The sequence below is a fragment of the Canis aureus genome, chromosome 13, assembly GCF_053574225.1.
Source record: "Canis aureus isolate CA01 chromosome 13, VMU_Caureus_v.1.0, whole genome shotgun sequence".
Classification (NCBI taxonomy): Eukaryota; Metazoa; Chordata; class Mammalia; order Carnivora; family Canidae; genus Canis; species Canis aureus.
The window spans coordinates 41,839,969-41,864,077 of NC_135623.1; the positions used below are offsets into that span (position 1 = coordinate 41,839,969).

At 37.3% G+C, this 24,109-nt stretch overlaps 2 protein-coding genes across 8 annotated transcripts in view; one reads left to right on the forward strand and one right to left on the reverse strand.

Annotated features, from left to right (window-relative positions):
* VEZT (vezatin, adherens junctions transmembrane protein) overlaps window positions 1-15,471 on the forward strand; it is a 74,289-nt gene extending 58,818 nt beyond the window's left edge. For 5 of the 7 annotated variants that reach the window (XM_077845856.1, XM_077845857.1, XM_077845858.1 and 2 more), the window contains 3 exons: window positions 1,428-1,528; window positions 3,071-3,278; window positions 6,737-9,805. In XM_077845856.1, the coding sequence (XP_077701982.1) occupies window positions 1,428-1,528; window positions 3,071-3,278; window positions 6,737-7,251 (824 nt within the window). In that variant the 3' untranslated portion in view covers window positions 7,252-9,805. Of the gene's footprint in view, window positions 1-1,427; window positions 1,529-3,070; window positions 3,279-5,662; window positions 6,667-6,736; window positions 9,806-12,052; window positions 12,164-13,640 lie in introns of those variants that run through there. The other 2 variants (XR_013350765.1, XM_077845860.1) reach the window with 2 other exon arrangements.
* LOC144282345 (uncharacterized) overlaps window positions 1-24,109 on the reverse strand; it is a 119,318-nt gene that overhangs the window by 45,394 nt on the left and 49,815 nt on the right. Inside the window, exons 8-9 of the mRNA XM_077845877.1 lie at window positions 23,398-23,553; window positions 17,152-17,299 (exon numbers count right to left, since the gene is read on the reverse strand). Of these exons, the coding sequence (XP_077702003.1) occupies window positions 17,247-17,299; window positions 23,398-23,553 (209 nt within the window). The 3' untranslated portion in view covers window positions 17,152-17,246. The remainder of the gene's footprint in view (window positions 1-17,151; window positions 17,300-23,397; window positions 23,554-24,109) is intronic.

Genomic DNA, 24,109 nt, shown 5'->3' on the forward strand with positions numbered 1-24,109 from the left:
ATGCTAGTATTATATTACATGTTAGTATTATATTACATGTTAGTATTATAGTACAATTTTGCTCAAATTGCCCAAAGTTTAACCAGAGGGAGCCTATTCAAGGTGGTTTGTGCCATCATCATTCTTTGACTACTTCTTTACTTCTTCATACTTACTTTGCCCCTAGCCCTAATAACAGCCATGTATCCAAGATGCCCTATTCCTTTAGTGGAAAAATGGTATTTAGAAACCAAGATGTGGGTGCTAAGTACTCCTGGCCACTGGGATTTTACCATTTCTAAGCACATAGGGTGGTGAGATATATCTGTGTAAATGTATATATCACTATCTCTCTGTCCATATATGTTGTGTACCATGGGTTCACACCAATACTCCAATTCAGTCCCAACACTACATAGTTCATTATGTCCTTCTCCTTATTTGTCCCTCTCTTTTCTGATTATAAGAAACTTGGCTCTCTTTATCTTCAATGTTTACTTACTTATTCAATCCTTTGTATGTAAGCAATCGCCTGACAATATGGGCTGTCCCCTGAGCCACATTGCTACTCACTCACACCTACTGAGAGTCCTTCCCATCCCATCTCATTCCAGTCCAGCTAGCTTTGTCCACACCAACCCCTGAAGCCAGGAATCTCCCCCCAACCCTGGTGCCAACCAGTTACCTGTCATTACTCTTGAAAGGTAAAAATCTGGATTCTTGAACTCTACTTCTTTTTAAGTAGAGAGATAATGATGAAAGGTAGAGAGCTGGATATGAGGCTAAGTAACCCTGTGATTAGAATCCAGACACTAATATTAAGTAATTAAAGTTAACACCTGGGTGATCTTTTCATGCTATTACTTTTGAAATTCATTTCCAATTCTAGCTTCTGAGAGTAGAAGTGATATAAAGGAAGTGCAAAATTGAAGTTTATATTTTTTTAATTTTTTTTAAATTTTTATTTATTTATGATAGTCACAGAGAAAGAGAGAGAGGCAGAGACACAGGTAGAGGGAGAAGCAGGCTCCATGCACCGGGAGCCCGATGTGGGATTCGATCCCGGGTCTCCAGGATCGCGCCCTGGGCCAAAGGCAGGCGCCAAACCGCTGCGCCACCCAGGGATCCCGAAGTTTATTTTTTGTTGGGAAAAGTGATGGTCTGTTTTGAAACTGTTCCTATGCCATGAACAAAAGTTGATTTGTTCAGTGAGTATTTATAGAGTACCTGTTGTATGCCAGATACTATGGTAAGGTGAAGAAGGGAGAATATAATTTAATTGTTAAGTCTGTTGCTGTTATAGTTAATTTTAACATCCTTAATTTTTTAATATAAATTAAAAGTTACAATGAGAACAAGTTGGGCTATGAAATTGGCAAAATATTAGTACTAATAATGTTTTTTAATTAGATGTTCACTCATTTCTGTGTGGCCTGTTGCTTTTTAAGGCAAGCCTGAAATAGTATGTGAAAATCCACGTTGTACTGTGGTACCTTTGATGCAGCCTACTCTACACATTGCAGACAAAGATCCAATCCCTGAGGAGCAGGTAATGGTGAAAATTGCTTTTTAATCTACATACAAAGATTACCTATCTTTCTCTGTAAGAGGTATGGATGATTATTGACTTAAGTTGTTAAATTTATGTTTGTGATGAACTTCAAAATTACAGCATAGTATATTGAACTGATATCAAATCATTTGTCTGTATGTCTTAATGCCTTAAATTTGAATCTACCAGCAAATTTTCATATTATTTATATCTTACTGTCTATATTTTAGACACTTAAAAGTGATCAAACACATTACAAATGAGTGCATTGGCAAAGGTAACTTCTGGGGTGCTGGAAATGTGACTAGTGGTTACTGGTCAATATACATATGTAAAAATCCTGTACATTTGAGATTTGTGCATGTATATACCTCACTTTAAAGAAACAGTTTTTTAATGATTTAATTAGATATTGACAAAAATATCTTTTGTTTATTCTAAGGAAAACTTCTTTTCCTTTGGTCATAATTGTCTACTCAGTATTCTTAATTGCAGAAGGAGACCAATTCTGTTTAGTTTAACAAACAAAAGATTTTTTTTTTTTAAGATTTTATTTTATTAGGGAGAGAAAATCCCAAGCAGACTCTCCACTGAGTGTGGAGCTTGACACAGGGCTCCATCCCACTACCCCAAAACCATGACCCGAACTGAATTCAAGAGTTGGACGCTTAACTTACTGAGCCACCCAGGTGCCCCAACAAACAAAAAAATTGTTTTAGAAAACAGTACCTGACTGACAATATTTCTGAGGGTCACATAGTCAGGTTTGAAACAGGTTGCTGTAAACAGCCAAAATCACTCAAAAGAACTGTTCCATTTCCTGCATTATCACTGCCCAGTCACTGGTTGCAGACATTGCCATTTGCTCCATCATTGCTGAATAATAAAAACTCCCTTTAGAACCTCTACCTCTAGAAACTTGATCTGCCACCACTCTTGCCAAAATGGATTCCTTTAGATGCCTGCTTCCCTTTGTAACAAAACTTCTAGGACAGATGTGATCCACATACAGATATAGCGGATCCCAAGTCATTTGCCTGAACCATAACTGCAAGGAGGCTGGGTAAGCAAGAATCCTAGTCTGTTCCTTAGTGAGACGAAGAACCATAAGATGAGGTTCCCCAATCCTAGAATAATGTTCAAACGTCCTGAGAAGTCAGAAAGAACTGCAGGTACCTACCACAAAAAGACAACATACCTGACCACCTCCACAAACCACCAGCCCTTCTAATTTGATTGGTTTTATAGAGCTAATAACTGTAATCTTAACTGGATCTATAGAATGGTATCAGAGCAGAAAAATAATGATTGAAGTTATTAAACTTTCTTATCTACAATCCCTTTTAGTATCAACTGTTAAGTTTAAGACTTCAGTTTATCTATAAGAATATATTTGCTCTGTTTGCCCACCTTTGCTTTAGTGACCTGTGCCAAGAGTCTTCATTTTTTAATCTTGGAGCTGGGTAGGTACAAGTTAATGAATGCTACCAGAAAATTGTCTGCTTGAAGTAAAGTGCTTTTTCTTTTATTCATTTTCAGGAATTAGAAGCTTATGTAGATGATATAGATATGGACAGTGATTTCAGAAAGGATGATTTTTATTACTTGTCTCAAGAAGACAGAGAGAGACAGAAGCGTGAGCATGAAGAATCCAAAAGGGTACTCCAAGAATTAAAATCTGTGCTGGGCTTTAAAGCATCAGAGGCAGAAAGGCAGAAGTGGAAGCAACTTCTATTTAGTGATCACGGTAAGCACTTACTTCAGAGTAAAAAATTATTTTATTATAGGGGATTCTTTTTTCTTGAACTATGAATCTTATTTTAGCTATATAATTCTTATAGCTTTAATTTTAGGGATCTGTCAAGTATAGTACTTTTTTCTTCTAGACACAAATCAGTATGATCAATAAAAGAGTAGGTATATAATCAAATTGGGAGTATGAAATCAGAGTTTTTCATCAGGTATTTGATATTTTACTAAATTTTATTTGGAATAGGCAGTGAGTTGAATAAATTACAGTGTTTTCAAATTTAGTGAATTTGAGATTCTAAACTCTGTACTCTTTATGTTGATATTATAAATACCTCGATGGAGCACCAAATTAAAAACCCTTTGTTTACCATTGAAAGAAATGAATTAAAATCTAGGCCAATTAGCTACATCACTAAGGTTATGTAATTGATTTGAACACTTTAGTAGATGGGAGAAAAGGAGGTGCTTTTGTGTGCACTGTCTCCATACTTGGATTGTCAGTACTGATGATTAGTGTTAAACTCCTTTAAGTTTCCCACTCTTCTTTTTTTTTAGTTGGATTTCATGAGAAGTGAGGGAAGGAATGAGGAGAAGCTTAATACTTGACAGTATCAAACTAGCTAATTCCTAGTTGAGAAGAAACTTCTGGAGTTTTCTAAGTAGGGAGAGTGGGTTTCCCCTTTTATAGAGTACTTATGTGGAGCCTCAAAATCAACTGCCTTCTTTCCTGTTCTCTTTTTTCACTAGAAGTTTATAGATTACCTATACTTCTGGAAAGTTCCTCAGGTTTCTCTTTTCTTCTCTTAGGAGCCCTACCATTCTCCCTTGTCCACATATACATTTCTTGGTTTTATCCTTCCTCATCCCAAGGCCCCCTTTAATAGCCCGGGTCCTTATTGGATTGTGCTTGTAAATTGTAATGCTGTCTTAACTGACTTCCATTTTCTTTTTTATTATGTAACCTCTAACTCCCAACGTGGGGCTCAAATTCATAACCCAAGATCAGGAGCTGCATGCTCTACTGACTCTGCCAGTGTGGTACACCAGCTGACTTCTATTTTCAATACCTTTTTCTTCTAAGCAATCCTTAGAAGATAGCTTCTGAGGTAGCTTCTATCTATACAGGCTCCCTCCTGATTTTTCTCAAACAGTAGTACATTGATAATGGCTATCTTTAAAATCTGGAGTGGTTCCCCCCTTTCCTGCTATAATTAATCTAAACTCTTTTTTCTGGTTTCAAGCCTCTCTACCATATGAGTCCATCATTTCCAATTATATTTCCTACTCTTTCTAATATAGATGTCCTCCTCTGGTTATATTTATATAATGAGACTATGGTTCCACAAACTGATTGTTTTTACTCATGAAAAACATTCATGCTGGGGCACTTGGCTGGCTCAGTCAATAGAGCATGCAACCTTTGATCTTGGGATAATGAGTTCAAGCCCCCATGTTGGGGGTAGAGATTACTTAAAAAAAAAGAAAAGAAAAGAAAAAGAAAAAGAAAAAACATTCATGCTGATCTCTTTACCAAGAATTCTGTCTTCTCCACCAAGCCGCCTTTCTACTGGTTGCTTGTTGGCAAATCCTCCTCTCCTGCTTCCTCTCCCACCACTGCAAAGCCTCACACCAGAGGGGCACTTGAGCAGCAACATATGCAACAGATTAAAAACTACCCAGGGGCAGCAGTAAAGATAGAGTTCCTGCAACCTGTTTGTTCATATGTTGGGCCTACATGAATCAGAGATTGAGAGTATTATGTTTTAGGCACTATTGTTTTCTATGCATTCAGTGGTTTTGTCTGTATAATGAAATTACCATCTCTGTCAGTAGGGGCTTTATTATCCCCCACAGTGTTCATTCAGTAAATTACTCGCTCAACAAGGAGTTACTGAGGTACTGTTTCCTGCTGTATCCCGAGTGCATAATCAAGAGACAAATATCCCTGCACTCCTGGAGGCTTACCTTCCAGCAGTGTTAACACTTGATCTTCCAGTTGCCCAGATTATATTGCCCTATTTAATTAGCCATAATCAGAGATATCAATCAACATGTTTCATTCTTTAAGAACTAGATTTATCGCCTCAAACTGTACATGAAGACTGAAAATACCATTGTATATAAACCTGTATCCTTTCTATTGTGCAGTACTTTCTCCATTTAGTTTTTAAATATCCTATTGACAGTATGGGCAAGGATATAACAATGAAAGAAATGTTATCTTTTTTCAGGTATGTGCTTCTGGTAGTTTACATTTGAAAGGGTAGTAATGCTGATTTTGTTTGTGAAAATAAGTAAAAAGCTGCTGATACCATAAAATGCTTTTTCCGTGAAAAATTTCAGTACATCTTCCAGAGTTGTTTTCATCTCTGCCTACAGGGGTAAAGTCCGAATGGAATTAGAGAGGGATATTCTACACTGGAACCTGCTGTGGCCATATTTTTCTGTTGTTGCTGCTCTCTAGTGGAGTTACTGCAGCTTAGGGATCTCTTTCTTGGAAATGGACACCTTTTACAAATTATTTTTTAAATAAACGCCAGATCTTCAAGAAGCACTTTTTTTTTCTTCCGTCATGCTTCCTAATATATTGTATTGTACTAACCCCTCATACTGGGAGGAGAGACTGCCTAGCAAGCAACCCACTGCCTACTAACATGAAGAGGGGCTAAATAAAACTTCATTTTCCTTGAAAGGACAACTTCTACCGTATGGATATAATATTTATGTATTATGCTTTGTACAATAGTTGATCTTGAATACAGATTTTATTTTGTTTATATTTTTCTGTGACATTACAAAATGTGTAGAAGTTATGGCTTTACTTTCATCAGGGTCTTATTAGGTGGTTGGCAAGTAAGGTGAACTGTGTGCATTTTTTTCCATGCTGTTTTAACTTGTAAATATATATGTGCATAAGATACGATTATTATCTGGATGACTTTAGGCCTTTTAACTCCCACATTATCAGTAAAAACCATGTTGCTTATTCTTTCATAAGAATGGTTCTCAAACATTAGTGTGCATCAGAGTTGAGCATAGGGCTTATCAGCACAGCTGGTCCCACTCAGTGTCCCCTTCAGTAGGTCTGGGTGGGGCCCAAGAATTGTATTTCTGCCAGATAACCTGGTGGTTACGACTGATGTTGGTTTGGGGACCATACTTTGAGAACCACTGCTTTAATATTTTGAATAAAAGAATGTGTGATGTGTTTTAAAATCTTCATCAAAACCCCATCTCATTTCATTTCTTAGGCATTCTATCTCTTATAAAGTTCTCTGGATTTATAAATTTACATAGATTTTACTAGAAAGTTTTATTTAGCTTTTATTTATTGTTCTTTATAAGAAAAAATACTGGAAATTTAAATTAAAGTTTAAATCATTGCTGGGTCCTTAGTTATTATTTTTCTTTCTTTTTTTTCTTTCTTTCTTTCTTTCTTTTTTTCCTTTGAAGCTGTGTTGAAATCCTTGTCTCCTGTAGACCCAGTGGAACCCATAAGTAATTCAGAACCATCAGTGGATTCAGATATGGGGACAGTTGGTAAAAATGATACTGAAGAGGAAAATAGTAAACCCTCCACAGCTGACAATGAAATAAGTAGTAAGACTGAGTATTTATGTGAAAACCCTCTAGATGATAAAAATAAAGACAATTCGGCAAATGAAGTCTTCCTCCAAGGAGCTGAAGAAAGAGTGTGTTACCAATGTGAGAGTGAAGAGGAATCTCAGCAGTCAGATGTAGGTAGCCTGTCCACTGCCCATCCAACTCCCAGGGACTTATTACAGCCCTCCATTAAGCAGAGGCTGGCACGGCTCCAGCTGTCATCGGATTTTAACTTCACTGCTGGTCTTGCTGCAGAAGTGGCTGCTAGATCTCTCTCCTTTACCACCATGCAGGAACAGACTTTTGGTGATGAGGAGGAAGAACAAATAATACAAGAAAATAAAAATGAGGTAGAAGAGAAGTAAGAACCAAGATGCCCATGAAGGATTTTAAATTGTTGCTTTTATGCAGGTGTTTTAGCTTCAACACTAGATAATCCACTGGAAAGGGAAAATGAGTATTAAGTTTACTATTTATAAAGATGTGAATTTACAGCAAGAACCCTGGTTTGAACAACTGCTCTGAAAATAGTAGCTAACCTGTAAATGGCAAATCTTTTAGGAAAATAAGAGAAAGGTAAGGGCTCTCTTGAATAAATTGCTGTTTTATTTGCAGCACAACTGATCGATCTTGGAAATTCTTTAGGTACTTTTAATAAGAAACAAATTTATCATTTCTTGCCAGAATTTGCTACCATAAAATGACTGGGATAGTTCTGTTGCAAGAACATTAAGATTCAGTGTGGCTCCTTTTTACTATATTCTTGCAGTTAATAACTGCAGCTATTATGTTAATAACTTGTTGATATTTTATTTTTGTTTATACCAATCTTAAAGATGCAGGTTCTGAATTTAAAAAAAATGGAATTTATATAATTAATGTGTACTGGGGTTTGGAACTAAAAAGTAGTGTCAAAAGTACTGGGATTGTGACCTGTTTCTTACACTTCTTGTTCATACCTGTATTCCGCAGTTAACTTTAAGATGTCCTAATAATCTTTAAAAGAAAAACGTTGTACTGTTTTAAAAATTACCCTTTCAGTTATTTTTTGTGTTTATCTTCTGTTCTTGTTATATATAATCAGTAGGGATAATGTCAAACTGGGGTCCCTATCGTCCAAGGCCCCATTTCCAACTTTGCAGAAAGTTCTTTGTTTAGGTTTGCCTACAGATAATTGAGTGCCATTAATGCAAGCCGGTCCCTTAAGCTGCTGATTCCCAGCCTGAAGGTATACCCTTTCCACCTTATTGAGTCTGCTTCCTGGAAAGCATCCTTGTCTCCTTAGTACTTCATTTATAAACTACCTCTTAAAAGAGGTTGCTTTCCAAATTGTCCAGTGTTAAATCATTGCATTTTCAAAATGTGACATTTTCAGGAGTATATTGTTTCTTGAAACCAGTAGCTCTTATGCGCTGACATAGTTTATAGACCTTACTTAGGGGAAAGTATAGGAATAATAATTTATGCTGCTGTCCTAGAGAGGAGATTACACAATGAATATAGATTGTCTTTAGAGTTAAGAAACATTCAGATTCCTGTAAACTTAGCAATTTGAGTTAGTAGATTTATATATACCAAGGGGATTTTTATTTTTTTTCCACCAACCTTAGGAAATTTATTTTTTAACATGAAGAGAAACTTGGTTCTGCTTTATATGAATAGTAGAGATCCTTCGTACAGTAAGTGCTTCTGCCTATTGCCAAAAATTTCTGGGACTTATCCATAATTAAGCTCTTAGGATTATCTTAGGGTAGGCCCAATTTACTACTTAGAAATAATTAGCTAAATTTCAAGAAAAAACAAATCTTGTTTTGAGACTGATGATTGTATTCATAAATAATAATACTTTCTTTATAAATTACTTAGTTTGCCAATTCCTTTTCTCCTTGAATTTAGAAGCAGCAATTACGGAAAAACTTAGTAATCTTTCTCTTAATCTGTAAACTTACACAGGAAGAATTAGAGTTTAATAACTTTTAATTCTTTTATTGTATTTTTATTATAGCAGTTTGGTAAAAATATCATCATAATATTTTATCAGTTTTATTCAATAGTCTCTGAGGTGATTCTAATTTTAAAAGACTGATTTTAATCAAGAATTCCTGAGCCTCCAGTCTGATTTGTTTTACTCACCAGTTAAATTAATTCCATAAAATTCTACTTGTTGAAACCATGATATAAGAATCTTGGGCCTTAAAGCTTCTTTTTTGTGTAGTTTTCAAAATTTCTTTCATCTTTTAAAATGTTTCTAAGATAAAATATTACCTTCCCTGTGAATATTCCTAATTTTCTTTTATAATAGTCAGTGTTTCTCAGGTTTTGTTTTGTTTTGTTTGGGGTTTTCTGTTTGTTTTTTTATGGGGCAACTACCTTAGAATAAATTGGAGGTCTTACTTTTACATTTCAAATTTGGGGCCATACTCCCAATCATTCTCAGCTGGTCATTTTGGAATGAGGCCTAGATGACGTTTATGCCCAGTAAAATCTAAGAACCTCTGTCTATTCTTACCAGGAATACATTAGGAAATAAAAACTAATAGGCCAGTGTAATATAAGTAAGTACTCATTTGTTACTTTTCTAAGAATATTTCACTTTGTATTATCAGACTTTTGACTAGTTTTAATAGTTGCCATCCTTCTTCCAAAAGAAGCCCTCTGTGAAAAATATTTTGTGATGCAATGCTTATAATTGTGCTTTCCAAGTTTTACAATGATATTTTGACAGGATAGTTCTTATGAGGAGTAATATCCTAACAGCTTTTAACATGAACATTTGCATAGTTTATTTTACCAAGACAAACCTGGTACTTAATGTAAGAATTCACGAAAGAAGCTATTTAGGGTACTCTTGAAGACAAGATTTTTACCTTTTGCCTACAGTAAGGAAAGTCATGGCAATAAATGACCTGGTAATAGTTATCATGCGTAAAATTCTTATTTTTTTCAGCTTTCATTAAAACCCTACATATCTGGCATACCTTGGGCCAAACTCTTGCTGGTGTTTGATTTGTCATCCTCTGCTTATTTTTTAAGTTGTCTGTATTATCTGACTTCATAAGTTAAGTCTTCTTTAAAATTGTGCTTCATTAAAAGTATACGTTTTAATATATTTAATTAAGAACTGAGGTATTGACTCAGGTTTGATTTCTCAAGTTATTAGACACAAATCAGGAGAAACACATTTAAGGCAAATCACTAAGGAAATTTAAGAATATGGGTTTAAGACTGTAATACAAAAGGATGTACTTGAGTTTAAATCTCAGATCCATCATTTAAAAGCTATGCATACAGCTGTCCTTATCATGTCTTGGGGAGTTTTTCCAACCCAAACCAAATTCTCTGGTTTGCTAAGTGATGTTGGTAAATTCTGACTTCTCAAAAGTAGTTAGAAGAGAGGTGAAACTTTTGAGGCTGAAAAAACAAGATCTGGTTATATTAGTAATATAATTCAAAAAATTCAAAACTCACTTTAAAAAAATAAATAGTAATATTCGAATTCACATAATAAAGGTGGAGAAGCTTTTGATGTTAAAGCATAGAAAGAATTAAGTTCTGAAACAATTCACAAAATTTTAAGTCAGTGGAGTCTTAATCGGAAGGGATCATTTAACTCTGACTTTTATTTATATGCTATAAGTAATATAAAATGCAAAAATATTTTAATAAATTAGAAATCATGTAGAAAGAGTTCAACTGATTTAGTTTAATCATAATACATTGTTTCCATATCCAGAGGAAACAAGAACTAAATGCCTAAGACTGTGCTGTAGCTCAGCTGACTCATTATTTGAACTAAAGTAGACAGCATGCCATGAATGAAAACCAGACAAAGCAAAGATTGATTTATTCTTCCACTTCTATGGATAAGAACATGTCTGTGTAATTCACACTTATATTAGAAAAGAAAGCTGCAAATCTACTGGCAGAGAAAAAATGGAAAATATACCCTAAGTACGGTAACAATTTACCTGTGACCACTGACAGGTAACTAGCTTTGCATGAGTTTATTTTTCATGTAACTGAGGCAAATCATTTAATCATAACATTTTTATTTAATAGTGAATAGGAAAATTTCTAGAATGTACCATATTTTTTTTTCTGGAATATTCAGGATCTTAATTTAACTTTGTCATGTTTAAGATTTAAGAATATCAGTTCCTATCACGAGGTGATAAGTAGAAATGCACCCACAGGGGCTCCTGCAATAGATGAGGTTATAGGTCCTTTTTCTCCAAGGTCCTGCAATGCTGTGCTTTAGAGCTATGTCTAGTTTTCACAGCTTCTCTATCTTCCCTCAAAATCAGTTTTCACTTTTTGTTTTGCTGCTGTCTTGGGTGCCTGCCTCTTGCACTAAGCCCCTAATTTGCTGCTTCTAATCTGCCATGATCTGAGAAGCCAGGTTGTCAACCTTGCTAGAATTGTAAAGTAAGAGTAAGTAGACTGAGAGAAGGCTAAGGGGCTTTTCTGTCAGTTAAGTGCATGGACTTTGTGGTACCTGTTTGGCTGCTTAGCATACTTTTGTTTGCCTCTTCATTACTTACTAAGAACTTGCTAAAAATAGTTGGTTGAATATATGATTGCCATATATTTAAAGTATTAATTCAGTTTTTATATGTTGATGTTTCTAGGACTCGCCATTAATGAATTCAGCTATAAAAGAAAATTCGACTATTATCTTTGTACAAATCATTGTGTATATTTTAGGAAAATGTTAAATGTTTTGTTCTTGTTGATTGTTCCTAGTATAGGACACAGACTGAAAACTTAGAACATTATAAATGTGACTCTAACTCTGTTTTACCAAGATTTATATTCTAGAACTATAGGCTTGAGACTAAACATGCATGGCTAATTTAGTAAGAACTGGCTGAGTATTTGGAGAATGATGTATTCTAGATATCCCAGTTTTCTATAGACCCTAACCCCTTTAAGCATTAAAAATTTTTGGAATAATTTCTGAAGGTAATCCTTTTAAACCAGTATGCATTGCTGTCTTATTAAACAATATATGAAAATCATTTTAATCTTTTTTGATGTCAGAATGATCATTATTAACAATAGTTATTATACTGTAATAGTCTAACTAGGCCCTGAGAGCTATATGCCTTTTTACTAAATGGCTCCATTCTGCTGTGCTTTTTTCATCTTGTCTTTGTTTTCTGTTAGTTCTGATTCCTCCAGTTCCTGCAATTTCTGCTTGCTTAAGTGTGCCTGTAGCAATGGCCTTTCTCTACCTTCGTAATGCTCCTTCAAGTCTGCTTTGGTTTTGGAAACCAGGTAACTAAGATAGCTAGAGTAATGTATAAAGGAGGAGTACATTGACTCAGTGAAGACCTAAAAAACTGAATTGTACCTAAACATATGGATTCTGTGGATATCTGTTCCTCACTACCTATTTCATTGCTATCTTTAAAATAAGTAAAGTTACTAAATTTGATACCGGCTCTCAAAATAGAAGAGCTGTTTTTGTACAAGGGGAACCATTTCATTTCCATACTTTACCTTCTTTATATTCTATCGTTTAATTTTTTGGCTCTGATTAAAACCAGTCCACTCAAATGAGCATTTTCTATAGTACTCTCTAAATGAATTGGATATCACAATGCTGCTAAGAATTTATTTGCCTAGTTTGGTTTTGTTGTCATTTTGGTTTTGTTTTTAGAGAGATGCATCTTCATTTCTGAAACACAAAGTAGGTTGAGTCCTGGGAAATAAGAAAACTTTCATCATTGATATCCCAGAGAGATGAGAAGTAATAAGGTTTTTAGGGTCTAGGCAGTTTCACCCCAAGTAAATTATTCTTTGTGGAGAATTTCTAAGATGGTATCTTTATTTTCTTTCAATGAAATGTATCTTAAAAGTTTTCAAAAGTTATCAGTGTTACATCTAGTGATATTGACAGGTATTTGAATGACTGAATTCCCAGTGTCATTCTTTTTTGTGTGTTTAAATTATCATTTAATATGTTAAAAAGGCGTGATGATTTTTCTCTCTTGAATGAAAAATAAACATGAAATTTGCATGTTATAATGTTTGCAGGTAAAATTCAAGTCTGTCTAGAAAGGGATATCCTGGCTTTGAATAACTTAAGTCAAAAGGCTGATTATGTTTTAGTCCATATGTTGATTCATCCACCCATCATATGCAGGGTAATTGGAAAATCAGTCTGTGGCCATGAGTCATCACCTAATGTTATTCATTTGCTACTAGAAGGGACTTATGATATAATATTCATTTAAAAATAGATGATCCAAACTCATTTCTTGAGTTGAGACTGCCATTACAGGACAGTCATGATGCCAAACCTTGGTTAGTGCTACGACTTGAGTATAGTCACGAGAGGAAAGTGATTCTACTCAGTGTAATTTCTATAAATAAAAAAAAGGATTAATTGATTCCAGGATTCACATATACATATACAAAAGCATAACATGAAGGAGTTGATTTTATGGAAATCCTAAAATGTGTGATAAATTAAAATGCATATGGTATTTTTTAAATGCTGTACATTTTAACCTCAGCAATTAAGTTAATTTCTTTCATCCCTATTTACTGAAATTCATTCATCACATGGCAGTTCTTAAAATAGGACAATATTTAAGTTGTGTATGCTTCTGACACACTGTTTTTCAAAGTGAGTATATTCTATGAGTCATTGTTGTAGAAATATATATTTTCCTATCTGTATCTTAAGAATTTCTCAAGATAAGGGATAATTCTACTGTTTTGAACTTTATACTTTTCACTTTTACAGCATTTCGTAAAGGTTGGCTGTCTACAAATGAGTTTATTTCATCTTTGAACATCTTTTCTAAAACTGAAGCATGTCTTTTGCAAGTTTATTTTTTAGGATATACTAAGAAATGCAGTATCTTTTTTTCTCCCTCCCAAGTAAATTTAAAAATTAATTCCATTTTTAAGTCAAACTTATTTTCTGCACAGTACTAGCACTTGGCAATGTACAGAAAACTCCAGAAATATCATTCCCTTTCCTTAAAGATTGCTGTATGGTCCTGATACAGCCCTGGAGGTCCATATGGGTGAAAAGCCCAGAAGTCACCTGAGCTGAAAGCACTCCCAAGGAGTTTGGTTTTGTTTGGGTTTGTTCTAGGTATGGTCCCAGGGATCCCAGATCAAACCAGGCCCCTGGGCCTATCCTAGAACCAACCTAAACTCGCGCATCATTCCTGGAACATCAAGAGTGTGAAGACTGAAGAGAACCTGAGGCTGACTAAACATCCTGCGTTCACCAAAACTCACTTTTCTTTGTATGTGTGCCAACAGTTAGCAAAAATTGGTTGGTTAATCCTTCTAAAATTAGAGGAATAACAGTGGATAGCAAGATAAAGTCTACCAGACTTTGATATTATAGTAAAATTTATCACAGTAGAAATATGGTATGTAATATGGTTATTAATTGCTGGTAGGAGAATTGTTATTGTAACTTACCAGATCTTTGTCTCTATTTTATGATTAGACAATTTAGCCATGAAAAAAATTTCTCCCCCAAATCCCTGGTTCTGTTTTTCTCACTTTCTACTCAACAATATAACAGTCTCATTGAATTGTGCATAGTTTCTGAAAGGCATTTGGTCTTTGCCCTGTAACTCCAATGCTAAATAATTTTAAACGTTTGTTTCTGGAGACCAATGCCTTTTTCTTTTAATCTTCTTGAATCCACTATATCACTTCGAGCTTGCTTTTTAGGTTCAGGTCTGGGAAGAACCTTAGCATCATTTGTAGACAGTCCTTTGTCAGATTCATTGTAAGCTACATTTCAGAATCTGCTCTGGTTGATGGAAACAAGCTAGAGAGGTAGAGTGGAAATGGATCAATACTTCACAGATTGCTAAAGTATTTTGTAGAATAAGGCTTTTAGTAAATTTATTTTTGTACCCTGCTGCTCTGGCGTTTTAAAAGATTCTGACCTACTTGATTCATCATACGGTCTCACATCATAACTATGACATTGCTAATTTATTTAATTTGAGGACAGGCTTTCTGAAGAGGCATGAAAAGACCCCAAATCCACAGGTTATGCTAGACAATGGAAATGTATACTTTGGTAATACTGACATTTAATTGGATTTAGACTATGTTTGAAATAATTACAGACAATCAGACAATTTCACTCCCAACTGTGAAAAGAGCCCCAAACTGTGCTATTCCTTCAGGCCTTGTCACCAGAAAAATTGCATCAATGAGTTACCCTTTAAAATAGGACTGTGAGGTTGAGGCCCATTCTGAAGAATTCAACTCTGGGATTAATACTGTTCTACATTCATCACATAGATGATTCATCCCATCGATTCTATTATTTTTGCCTTTTAAATCATACTGTGTTTACCCTTCTCAATATTTTCCTGTTTGCATAAATCAAACACTATACATGTTAGTATATGTGTATTTTGTGGATATAACAATAGACTGGATCGAGAGATCTTTGGATTTTGATTCCTTTTAATGTCAAATGATTTAAATGCATTTACTGTCTTGTAAATTCACTCAATTTATGCCTCAATTTGTCAGATTCATTTTTTTTCTAATGAACTATATTGGAATTAAATAGATGAGCCTTCTATCAATATCTTCCAAAACTTATGACATTTTGCATTCACTCAAGCATGAAAATGTTCTGACATCAGCAGTCTTGTATCTGTGCGGTAATCTGTGAGCATAGGTAACTATTTCTTGACATAGCCTGAAATGTATGAATCCATATATGTTTATGTACAGTAAGTGTTCTCGGTATTTGGAGAGCATCTACATTCTCTCAACATTGTGTAATACTGAACACAGGAAGGTATGAACTGTCTTACAAAGTTCAGGCTTGTTTACATAGTAAGTTTCTAAAGTCAGTCTTCATTTAATTCATTAATTAATTAATTCATTTCTTAATTTAAAACTGGGGTGTTAGCCTGTATTTTTTTAAAATATCCTTTAAGAATATTCTCCCAGAGATATTTTAATTTTTACCTTTGACTACTTATATTTTATGTAGAACTGTACATTTCCTACCCACCTGAAGAGTTGAGGTTATAACCTTTCCCGTCAGTACTTTCTTTGATCACTTGATGTATTTTTCATATCAAATTTCTAAAGGATTTTTACAAGAACAAACAGGTTTGTATATGTCTGTATTATTGTTCCTCCTAAGCTTAACAAGTCTCTAATAAAATTTGTACTGCTTAGTGTCTTCTGTGTGTATGCTTTTTTTACTCTGGTGTTTGCAACATGAATTAACCAAAAGGTAAAAATTCCTTTTCCTTTTGTCTCCATTTTTCTTCTATTACAGTATTTTCCAGAATCTGTTAACATACTGACAAAAGACAGCAGTGTTTTTAGCAAAGCTGTGATTCATTAGTCTAAGTTTGTTTGGTCATAAAAGTGCCTCACATGATAATTTATCAGAGTGAAAACAGCAGATGAATTTTAAAAGCTCCATTTTCACCCTTCTCAGTGACTGTCAGCAATTGTATACATTCTAATCAGGTCATATTTGTTGACTTATATGACCTCCCTGACAGAAAAAGCGTACTGAATTCAGAAGACCATTAATGTCCAATGGACCATATTTTGTCCTATGTAATTGAATGAATTACTAGTTTGAGTCATTCTAAGCTTGGCTAGTCGGGAACATTCATGGTAACTCCAGAATGGCACTGCAGACTGAGTGCTAGTTAAAAAGAAAGTGGCCTTCCTTGAACTGAACTTTTATTTACTTGTTTGTTTTACTATTACAAAAAATACGTAACAAAAATGTTCTATATGAAAATGCACACGACCTGATTTTTATATTGTGGAAAAGCAAGGCAGTACGGACAGGGGACATGTGGAAGCAATTCATTTCTTCCAGTTGAACACCCCCATTTATTTTCTTCATATTCCCACCATTCCAGTAACGTTTGTTGCCCACTACCTGCCACCTCCATACATTCATCTACCACAAGATTCATAAAGGGATTGAATCCCCACCCCCCCACACACACAATATTGGGCCCGTCCACTACCATTTAATTTCAGTGATAATTTATTGTTTGTAAATTTTCTCAACCCTTGAGGGTAAGCTTAGCTCATGGTGTCCTGTCAGCAAGCTCAAAGATGCCTCATATGGATGGGGTCTGAAATTTTAAATAGGTTAGCTACCTCTTTCCAGAGAAGATTTGAAGCAAGACACAAGCATTCATAAAGGCAATTCTTGAAATGTGGCCCTTGCCTGGGATTTACTAATTGAAAGTGTGAGAAAGTTGAGTATGTATAGTTACTCTACTGGATCCTGAAGTCCTTGGGTAGGAAATGTCCTGTGTAATAATCACTCCTTGTCTTCACAATTTGCTTTTGAAGGTCTTTAGCCGATGTGCTATAACCATTGAAAATAAAGTTGGCAAATACTAATTTTCCCCGAATGTACATCTGTAAAAATTAATATAGAACATTTTCAGAATCTATTCATATGAAAATCAGTCCTACTTCTTTTTTCTCAGCTTGTTTTGTTTTTAATTTTAAGTAAGCTTTATGTCCCACATGGGGCTTGAGCTCATGACCCCAGATCAAGAATCATGCTCTACAAACAGCCAGGCACTTCTTTGAAGAAAGAGGTTAAATGTGTCCCTATGAGAAAATGTTTACATTTATATACAAAATAATATTGGGCATCAAACATGTTCCTAGAACTTGAATATATTGTTTGAAGGTAGGAAACAGGCTCAGTTTTTTCACTCCAAGCTGGACACCTGGAGTGTCAGGGCCAGTATCCTCCCCAGCTGTGAAAGCTTTCACATCAGCTGCCGGCAGATTCATTTCATTTTACAGCCAAACTAGGACAGTACAGAGCGCTTGAGCAGACTTGGATTACGGACAAAACTACTATAAAACTCAGGCAAATCATTTAACCACATCAAGGTACAGTTTCCTCTGTTTAAAAACAAATTATGAATTGGACTCGACCTCTAAAATTCTCTTCTGGGGCTATAATTCTCAGATTCTCTATTTTTTAATGAAGAGTTACAACTCCGGGTGGCTCAGCGGTTTAGCTCCACCTTCAGCCCAGGGCCTGATCCAGGGGTCCTGGGATCGAGTCCCACGTCAGGCTCCCTGCATGGAGCCTGCTTCTCCCTCTGCCTGTGTCTCTGCCTCTCTCTGTCTCTCATGAATAAATAAATAAAATCTTAAAAAAAAAAAAAAAAAAACAGAGTTACAACTCTATGTAAAGCCAAGTTTGTCATTCTACTCCAGGATGAAAGGGACTATGTTTATGGCACAGGTGAGCAGCCTAAGAAATAAGATTAAGAGGATGAAAAGGCGGGGGGGTGGGGGGTGCACCTCGTGGTTCAGTTGGTTAAGCAGCTGCCTTCAGCTCAGGACATGATTTTAGGGTTCTGGGATCGAAAGCCTCATCAGGCTCCCTGCGCAACACGGAGCTTGCTTCTCCCTCTCCCTCTGCCCGCCCCCAGCCCACTCCTGCATGTGCCTCTCAAATAAATAAAATCTTAAGGGAAAAAAAAAAAAGGTGGTAGGGGTGGAAGATGGTAGTTAAGTATAGCTGGTTCCAGCTAAGAATTAAGTATTTTTTTACATCTTTTTAAAAAAAGATTTTTATTTATTTGTTGGAAAGACAAAAGCACAAGCAGGGGTAGCGGCAGGGAGAGGGAGAAGCAGGCTCCCCGCAGAGCAGGGAGCCGCATTTAGGGCTCCATCCCAGAAGTCTGGGATCATGACCCGAGCCGAAGCAGACTTTGCTTCATCATTTCTAATCAGTGATGAGACGCAAATATGAGTAAAGATTTTTGTGAAGAGGTAGGAGTTCCGGAATGGCAGCATGAGGACTAATGTAAATCTGCTCCTCCATAAAAGAAACAAAATGATGGCAAGAATCATCAAAATCAACTTTTTCAGAACTCTAGACATTAGCAAAAGGCTCACAATGATTTGAAGATCACTTATTAAAATAAAAAACAACTGTTGAACCTCAGTAAGAACAGGGGCTTTGTGAACTTAGTAGATGACCTCTCAGTAGAGAGGCAGAGACACACCACCACGCTAACTGAGCAGACTTCAGTGATGGAACTATACAGGGAATAGAGACTTTGAAGACTTAGTCAAGGGATGTCACTAAACACAAACAAACAAACAGCAATAACAACAAATAGCAACAAAAACAAAGTCCGGGGAGGAGAGTAGAGTCTGATATTCAGAGTTGTCACAACAGATTATGCCTACTTAACAGTCCTCATTGTATATTCTTGTCTTCTAGGTCTTAGATTAATTGACCACATAAATGTCGGTTTACTTCCAGGCTCTCTATGCTGTCCTATTGATCTATGTGTCTATTTTTGTGCCAGTGCCATACTGTTTTGGTCACTACAGCTTTGTAGAATATCTTGAAATCTGTGACTCGTATTATCTTCAACTTTGTTTTTCCTTCTCAGGATTGCTTTGGCTATTTGGGGCCTTCTGTGGTTCCATGCAAAATTTTAGTATTATTCTCTAGTTTTGTGTAACAACGGAGTATCACACAGCCATAAGAAGGGATAAGAATGTGTCATCTGAGAGGACCCTAGATGGACCTAGAGGGCATTATGCTAAGTGAGCTTAACCAACTGAGCTGCCCAGGCACCCCTCAGCAACAGAAGAATCTATGTCTTGTTTCATATCTTGTTCCTTGATCTGAAACTCTTTATTCTTTAGTACATGCTGGCTATTAGCCATGATGCCACTTACTTATCTTGCCTAAACTTAGAAGGTGAAGCTATGACACATTGGTCATGAGAGCTAATGACATAATTACTATACAAAATACATGGTACACTGAGATCTGAAGAATTAACAGTGATAATCCCTTTAACTGGGACGTAGGGTGACTCAGGTTTTTTTCACCTAAAATACTTGTATAATAGGAAATACTTGTATAATAGGGGAAAAGAGTATAATTTAAGAAATTGGTAAGTTGAAGGTGTGTAGGATTTCGCAGTTAGTTTGGACTTCTATTCATATATAAGAAGAAAGTTTATCATTCTGTGTGTATCCAAGCCATCTCCTCTTAGGCTAACCCTGGGGCCTAGAGAAAAGGAGACAAGGCTGCAGTGTTCAGTTCTTGCAAAAATAATGAGAATACAGAAGAATATTGGATTGGAAAAAACAAAAACATTATATTTTTATGTACAGAGGCCAGGGTAGGATCAGACCTGGTACCAAAATTGAAATTTTTTTTCTTTTTTAAATTTTTCTTACTGAAATTGTATTGAGTCAAAGTGCAGTTGAAACTCAAAACCTGGAATAATCTAATCCAGAGGTGCCGAGCATTTTATCAAATAAGGACTCCTGGTACTTTTCCCATGGGTACCACATTTTGAAGAATTTTTTAATCTATCACATAGTCTATATTAACTAAAACACTATAAGATGTACCCTCTGTCTTGTATTTTAACTCACCAAGGCTATAATGGCCATTCAGTTTGAGTGTGTGCCACATGCCAGGCACTGTTCTCAGTGCTAAGGAGAGAGCAGTGGACAAGGTTTCTGCCCTCAGTGAATCCTATAGGGGAGAGCCAGACGATGTATCAGGAGTTGGGGGGTGTTAAATACTATACAGAAAACAAAGCCAAGGAAGAGGGATATAGAGGATGCCAAGTACTTCTTTGTACAGGGCAGTCATTTCCCCCAGAGGCCACTGTCCTCAATGTTTAGGTTCCTTATTACTCATCAGAAGATTGGTGTGAGACTCTTTTTGCAAAAGCCCTTTATAAACTAAGAAGATATTATTATCTAGTGGGATCCAGGCTGTCCCACTTAACCTGGTTGTGGTGACAGCTTAAGTGCTTTTTTTTTTTTTTTAAAGATTGTATATTCATGAAAGACACAGAGAGAGAGGCAGAGACATAGACAGAGGGAGAAGGAGGCTCCTCACAGGAAGCCCGATGTGGGACTCAATCCCAGGACCTCAGGATCACACCCTGAGCCGAAGGCAGACGTTCAACCACTGAGCCATCCAGAGGTCCCGAACTTAAGTGTTTAAACCACACTGATTATACTATCGCTCCAGCAATTGAATGGAACAGAATGGAAAGACTTGTCCAAACAACTCAAATCAAGCAAACAGTCCGTGATTTGTTGTCTCAAACTAAATATACTAGCCTTGGGGTAACCAAATATTGACCTAATGACTAAAAGAAAGCAGAGATTCTAACTACCCTCTAACGCAGTCACCACTTAATGAACCTGCCCAAGATGCCTCCAGATGGCAACTCTTTCATTTAAGTAGAGACCAGATGAGGGATACGTGTTAGTGGAATAAGGAAACCTCCAAAACACTCTCTCCCAAGAATCCAAAAAAAGTCTCATTTGAAAAAACAAAGAGGAGGCCATTTCCTGTTCTACTTGCCCTGGCCCCTGTATTACATCCTAATGCTGCTAACAGACTCTGCGTTTTTCCCATTTTGGACTCTGAGTCGGGATACCTGGGTTCAAATCTCAGCTCCACCTCTTAGCTGTGTAAACAACTTGAGGTCTCAGTTTCCTTATCTGTTCAATGGAAACATCTATTTTTTTTCTTAAAGATTGTATTTATGTATTTGAGAGAGAGAGAGCACGAGCGAGGGGAGGGGCCAAGGGAGAGGGAGAAGCAGACTGCCCCCTGAGCAGGGAACTCAACGTAAGGCTCCATCCCAGGATCCCAGGATCATGACCTCAGCCTAAGGCAGATGCTTAACCAACTGAGCCACCCAGAGGCCCCAAATGGAAACATTTAACAGAGCATCATCACCTCATGGGATTGTTACCAGGATTCAGGGAATTAGTTATGTGAAAAGGTTACGATTCACAGCTGGTATTCTTTTCTCTTGGGTCTCCAGTATCTATCTATATATCTCTCTCTCCATCTCTCTCTCTCTCTCTCTCTCTCTCTCTTTCTCTTTCTCTTTCTCTTTCCTGGGAAATTCCTACCTTATAGAAATGCCTGGGTCTTGCCAAAGGCTGGGGCAAGACTTGACTGATAAATGAAAGGGGCAAAGCAAAGTAAAAATGGGTTTGGCATTTCTGATGGGAGGAATGGTGAGTGTTCATTCACTCAGTCAAATAGTATTTATTGAAAATCCTTTTTTTCCTTTAGGTTTATTTAGGGATGCCTGGGTGGCTCAGTGGTTAAGCGCCTGCCTTTGGCCCAGGGCGTGATCCTGGAGTCCCAGGATCGAGTCCTGCATCGGGGTCCCTGCATGGAGCCTGCTTTTTCCTCTGCCTGTGTCTCTGCCCCCCTCTCTCTCTGTCTCTCATGAATAAATAAATAATTTTTTTTTTTTTTTAAGATCCAGGGACTGGGATCACAACCCGAGGGGAAGGCAGACACTCAACCACTGAGCCACCCAGGCATCCCAGTATTTACTGAAAATCTACTTGGGGCTCCTGGCTGGCTTGTTGATAGAACATGTGACTTTGATCTCAGGGTTGTAAGTTTGAACCCCATGTTGGTTGTAGAGCTTCCTTAAAAATTAAACCTTGGAGCCCTTGGCCAGCTCAGTAGGTTGAGCATCCAACTCAGTTTCAGCTCAGGTCATGCTCTCAGGGTCGTGGGATCGAGCCCTGCAGCCAGCTCTGTGCTCAGCACGGAGTCTGCTTGTCCTTCTCCCTCTGCTGCTCCCCACCCCAATCTGCTTGCACACATGCCTTCTCAAATAAATAGATAAAATCTTTAAAGTAAATAAATAAAATAGAACCTTAAAAAAAGGAAGTATTTTTCTAGGCACTGGGATACAGGAATGAACAAGACAAAGTCCCTGCCCTCACTGGGGGGGGCAGGGGGGATCAGATAATAAACCAGTAGATGGATGAGACGCCACGTAAGTGATAAGTGCCAAATAAAGAAGTAAGGGATGGAGAGTGAAAGGGGCTCTTTTAGACACAGTGGAAAGGGTAGGCCACAGAGGGTGTAGCCTTTGCCTATGATCTGATTATGTGAGAGAATAAACTGTGCAACTCTCTGGAGAACAACCAGAGAAGAGAGCATCACGTGTAAAGGCTCAAAGGGTAGCAAGGAGACCAGGGTGGCTGAGCAGGTGGGAGGTGGAAAGAGGCAGGGCCAGATGACATGAAGTGTGTGGCCCACAGAAAAGATCCGGGATTTTACCTCAAGGGTGATGAGTGCCCAGGAGAGGTTCTCAGCAGACAAGTGCTGTAATCTGACGTAGGTTTTATAAAGATGACTCTAGTCGCTATGGAGGACAGACAGTAGAGGTGCAAGGGCAGACGCAGAGACAATCAGGAGCCCCCGTGAAAGAGGGTGCTGCCTGGTGCGGTGGGGTGGTGTGAACGGTGGGCGTGTTAGGAAGGTAGAGGCTTCAGGATCGGCAGGAGGATTTCCAGGAGGGTATGCAAAAAGAGAAGTCCAGATTTATTTCAGCATTTTTAGTCTCAGTACAGTGAGCAAGGGTCATTTCCTGAAATGAAGAAATGGGGAGGGACAGGTTTTGGAGAAAAAAATGAAGAGTTCTGTTGGGGAAAGTTAAATCAAATCACAGTGCCTGTGAAGTGCTCCGGTGAGAGAGTGAAGTAGCGCATCGGACCGGGGAGGCACGCGGAGTTCAGGGGAGACCCTGTCCGTGGGGATGCACACGTCGGGGTCACTAGCAGATGGAAGGTTTCTAAAGCCACTGGATGGTAGGACTGGGTGGGAGGTTCTAGAGCAAGTGCAAATGGAAAAGAAAGCAGACGTGAGATGAGCTACCCTCATCTCTTCCTAGAGGCCAAGAGAAATGCCTGCTCGTCACCCTGGTCGCATATAAAAATCACTCTAGGGTCTATTGAAAAATACTCAGGCTCCCCCTAGACCTACTGAATGAGGCTCTCGGCGGCACAAGGTCGGTATTTCTGAAAGAGCTCCACAGCTGGACGGTCAGGTTTGGGGACTACTGCCCTAGTAAAAAGTAAGGTAACGAGGGAAGGAAAGGCTGTGGTTCAGGCAGTACTAAAAAAATAGAGAAGGAGAAGCGCCTGGGTGGCTCAGTCGGTGAAGAGGCCAACTCTTGGTTTCAGCTCAGGTCATGATCTCAGGGTCCTGGGATGGAGCCCCCAGCAGGCTCTGTGCTTAGCACAGTCTGCTAAAGTTTCTCCTTCTACCCCTCCCCACGTGGTGCTCATGTGTTCTCTCTCTCTCTCTCTCTCTCTCTCTCTCTCAAATAGATAAATCTTAAAAAAAAAATAGAGTAGGGGCTCAACATAGCTAAGGCATCCGTT